General features: G+C 41.8%; 1 protein-coding gene across 1 annotated transcript; it reads left to right on the top strand.

Moving 5' to 3' along the window:
- The first annotated feature begins 621 nt into the window (after nt 1-621).
- Nucleotides 622-1,736, top strand: LOC117015645 (aminoacyl tRNA synthase complex-interacting multifunctional protein 1). The gene has a single exon (XM_033094273.1). It carries the CDS (start codon nt 693-695, stop codon nt 1,653-1,655), a length of 963 nt encoding a protein of 320 aa, XP_032950164.1. The 5' UTR covers nt 622-692; the 3' UTR covers nt 1,656-1,736.
- The last annotated feature ends 2,209 nt before the right edge of the window (nt 1,737-3,945 follow it).

Genomic DNA, 3,945 nt, shown 5'->3' with positions numbered 1-3,945 from the left:
TAAGCTTTTAAGTATAACAATCTTTTTTTAAAAAGATGTATTCAAGGGGGCCGGCCCGGTGGCTCAGGCAGTTAGAGCTCCATGCTCCTAACTCCTAACGCTGCTGGTTCGATTCCCACATGAGCCGGTGGGCTCTCAACCACAAGGTTGCCAGTTCAATTCCTCAAGTCCTGCAAAGGATGGTGGGCAGCGCCCCCTGCAACTAAGATTGAACACAGCACCTTGAGCTGAGCTGCCGCTGAGCTCCCAGATAGCTCAGTTGGTTGGAGCGCGTCCTCTCAACCACAAGGTTGCCGGGTTCGACTCCCACAAGGGATGGTGGGCTGCGCCCCCTGCAACTAGCAATGGCAACTGGACCTGGAGCTGAGCTGCGCCCTCCACAACTAAGATTGAAAGGACAACAACTTGAAGCTGAATGGCACCCTCCACAACTAAGATTGAAAGGACAACAACTTGACTTGGAAAAAAGTCCTGGAAGTACACACTGTTCCCCAATAAAGTCCTGTTCCCCTTTCACAGTAAAAAAAAAAAAAAAAAAAAAAAAAAAGTTTAAAAAAAAAAAGAAAAAAGATGTATTCAACTGAAATAAGTCTCTTTCAAAAAGTGCATATGGCTCAGTGCCGTCGTGTGCGAGAGGCTTGTCCCTACCTGCTTCGGCCTGAGGCTGTTAAGGTGCCCCTGTCCGCCGATTCATGATTGTCTGCCGTTTCTTGGCAAAAATGGCAAACAATGATGCTGTTCTGAAGAGACTGGAACAGAAGGGAGCAGAGGCAGATCAAATTATTGAGTATCTTAAGCAGCAAGTTGCTCTTCTTAAAGAAAAAGCAATTTTACAAGCAACTTTGAGAGAAGAGAAGAAACTTCGAGTTGAAAATGCTAAACTGAAGAAAGAAATTGAAGAATTGAAGCAAGAGCTAATTCAGGCAGAAATTAAAAATGGAGTGAAACAAATACCATTTCCGTCTGGTACTCTACTGCAAGCTAATTCCACGGTTTCTGAAAATGTGATACAATCTGTACCATTAACAACCATATCTTCTGGTGCCAAAGAACAGATACAAGGAGGAAGAGAAGAAAAGAAGGTGAAAGAGAAAATTGAAAAGAAAGGAGAGAAAAAGGAGAAGAAGCAGCAGTCTATACCAGGAAGTGCTGACTCTAAGCCAATAGATGTTTCCCGTCTGGATCTTCGAATTGGTCGTATAATCACTGCCAGAAAACATCCTGATGCAGATTCTTTGTATGTAGAAGAAGTAGATGTTGGAGAAGTAGCCCCAAGAACAGTCGTCAGTGGCCTGGTGAACCATGTTCCTCTTGAACAGATGCAAAATCGGATGGCGATTTTACTTTGTAACCTAAAACCTGCAAAGATGAGGGGAGTGCTATCTCAAGCAATGGTGATGTGTGCTAGTTCACCAGAAAAAGTTGAAATCTTGGCACCTCCTAACGGGTCTATTCCTGGAGACAGAATTACTTTTGATGCTTTTCCTGGAGAGCCTGACAAGGAGCTGAATCCTAAGAAGAAGATTTGGGAGCAAATCCAGCCTGATCTTTACACTAATGATGAGTGTGTGGCTACATACAAAGGAGCTCCCTTTGAGGTGAAAGGGAAGGGAGTGTGTAGGGCTCAGACTATGTCCAACAGTGGAATAAAATAAAACAAAATTAGAATGCTTCAGTTACTGAACTACATTGGGAAAAACTTTAATAACAATAAAAAGAAATATGTTTGTCACTTATTCCTAAAATATCACTGGTTCATTTTTGTTATTTCTCTTCTAGACTTGACTAGTCTTCTACCTGGTATATATTATTTGCAATTGATTAGAAACTCACTATGTTTTTACCCATGATTTTTGATCCTTTATAATGTAGAGAAGAAGTGGCCTATGTTTTGTGATGATTTATTTTTTAGCAGGGATATTGGTTAGCAGATTGATAGTTCTTTCTTTATGCATTTTTAGATAACTTGAAGTAGATTAACAGTTTGTTTCTTATTTGTAGACACATAACACTTGAAATTTTAAGCCCTTGGATTTTTAGTGTATCATATGTCTGTTATGAATGTCTTCTCCTCTTCAAAAATGATGTTAGAATTTTTGTAAGGTTTATCAGCTCGTCATACTATAATAATACTGAACACGAACAACTGTTGATTCTAAAGAGCCAAGCATCATGAAAGCTAGGAGATGTGGCATTTGAACATTACTGCTATTGCTTGCCAAAGTAACCCAGACTTGTATATTTAAGGCAACTCTTTTGAAAGACTGAAATTTTCAACTGTGTATTGAACTTTTCTTTCCATTTAGCAAAGTAATTAGTAATAAATTTTGACTGTGAAGCATAAACACGTTGCAAAGTGTTGCCAATGTAGTTTTCCAATAAATGGACCATTAAACGCAAAAAAAAAAAAAAAAAAAAAAAAAAAAAAAAAAAAAAAAAAAAAAAGTGCATATGAAGTGCCAGGTGCTTTTTTCATCTGTCACAAAGAAGTTTCTAGTGATTGCAATGTTCAGGCCTTGGGAAGTGTGGTCTTTCGCATATTTAAATGAACCCGGATATTGTGTTTTTTCTTTTGAATCTGATAATTAAGAAAATTTTTTCAAAATAAGCAACCTATGCTTATGAATTGCAAAATTAAAAAAAAGATGCCGGTAATTTTTCAAGAACTCTTGAACAAAAGCAAATCCTTTAATTCCTAAGTCTATATTACATTCACCAAACTCCTGCTTGGAAAAAGATTTGCAGCCAGCTCAGTGGGCCAGCTGTGGTTGGCTAGCACTTAGGCAGCACCCTGCCAAGCACAGATCATTTGGGTGGGTTGTTTGCTCTGTGCAGCAGGCTGCTACTCCGTGTATGTGAGGAAACGGGCATGGACAAAGCAACCACTTTGGACAGGATGAGTCCTGGATGAGCTTGTTTGAGCATTTGCACTGACGGCCACTGAGCGGCACTCATGAGATGCCCTGATCCAGAGCTGTGGTACTATGTTTGAACGTGAATATGATAGATGGGGGAAGCCAGTTGACAGCTGCAAGGACACTTCAGACCTGGGGTGACTTGCCTGGTCCAAGGTCTGTAGTCAATGACTAACTCGGGGGTACAAAAGGCCAGAGTCCTCTGCCTCCATGGGAGGCCAATCTAGGTGTTGTGCATGCTCCACTCTCTTCTGGGATCAAGCTGAAGTGGTCTCCTGCTGATGCCACATCGTTGCTTAGCTTTCCACAAGTGGTGGTTTGGGGGTGGGAGCTCCACCCACCAAGCCATGGGCTGCACATCCATGGAAAGCAGGAGAGAATGCCATGTTTTGTGGAAAGTGCCAGGTTATAGGACCTTCAGGATTAAGGTCGCCTCTTGGCAGAAATCATTCCTGAATGTCAGGACCCTGATCTTGGCAGCACATGGACCTCCTTGGTCTGGCTCATTTCTCCTGCTGCACACACTGTACTGGTGTTTGAGACTGTGCTCTTACGTGTCAACTTTCACTTCAATTCATGCTCTTCCTTTAAATATGGCTGTGACTGGCTTTTTCTCTCCCCACTAAATTGGATCACTGCTTTCATATTTGATCTGTGGCATTCATCTTCACCCCCATCTCAGGACAGGGAGAACTGGACATACTCGTAGTCTAGATTATAGCAGCCTAGAACTGGACTGAGTTCTATCCCTTTGCATGGGGATCCAGTCTTTTATTTCCTGATCCCTGTCTCAGCTTCTTCCTTTTGTCACTGTACACTGTTAGTGGTGTGCTCATCCTGCAGTGATTCACATCGTTTGTCATGGCACTGTTCCCACTGGCAGGAAGGGCCTTCCCCATCTGACAAATCTTGCTTATCTTTCAAAACACAAATCAAGAATCATGGGCTTCTGCTTCTGTTACTCTGTCCTAAACCTTGTCTCCTCCCAGTAGATAATTTTCTTCTGGTGTTAATGTTCCGCACCTGACAC

This window comes from Rhinolophus ferrumequinum, chromosome 23 (assembly GCF_004115265.2).
Source record: "Rhinolophus ferrumequinum isolate MPI-CBG mRhiFer1 chromosome 23, mRhiFer1_v1.p, whole genome shotgun sequence".
NCBI classification, from domain to species: domain Eukaryota; kingdom Metazoa; phylum Chordata; class Mammalia; order Chiroptera; family Rhinolophidae; genus Rhinolophus; species Rhinolophus ferrumequinum.
Note: the sequence above shows the minus strand (reverse complement) of the source record. Positions and strands in the feature narration are given on the sequence as shown.

Coding starts and splice junctions, on each gene's coding strand:
- LOC117015645 (XM_033094273.1), top strand. CDS start 693: ATGATTGTCTGCCGTTTCTTGGCAAAAATGGCAAACAATGATGCTGTT.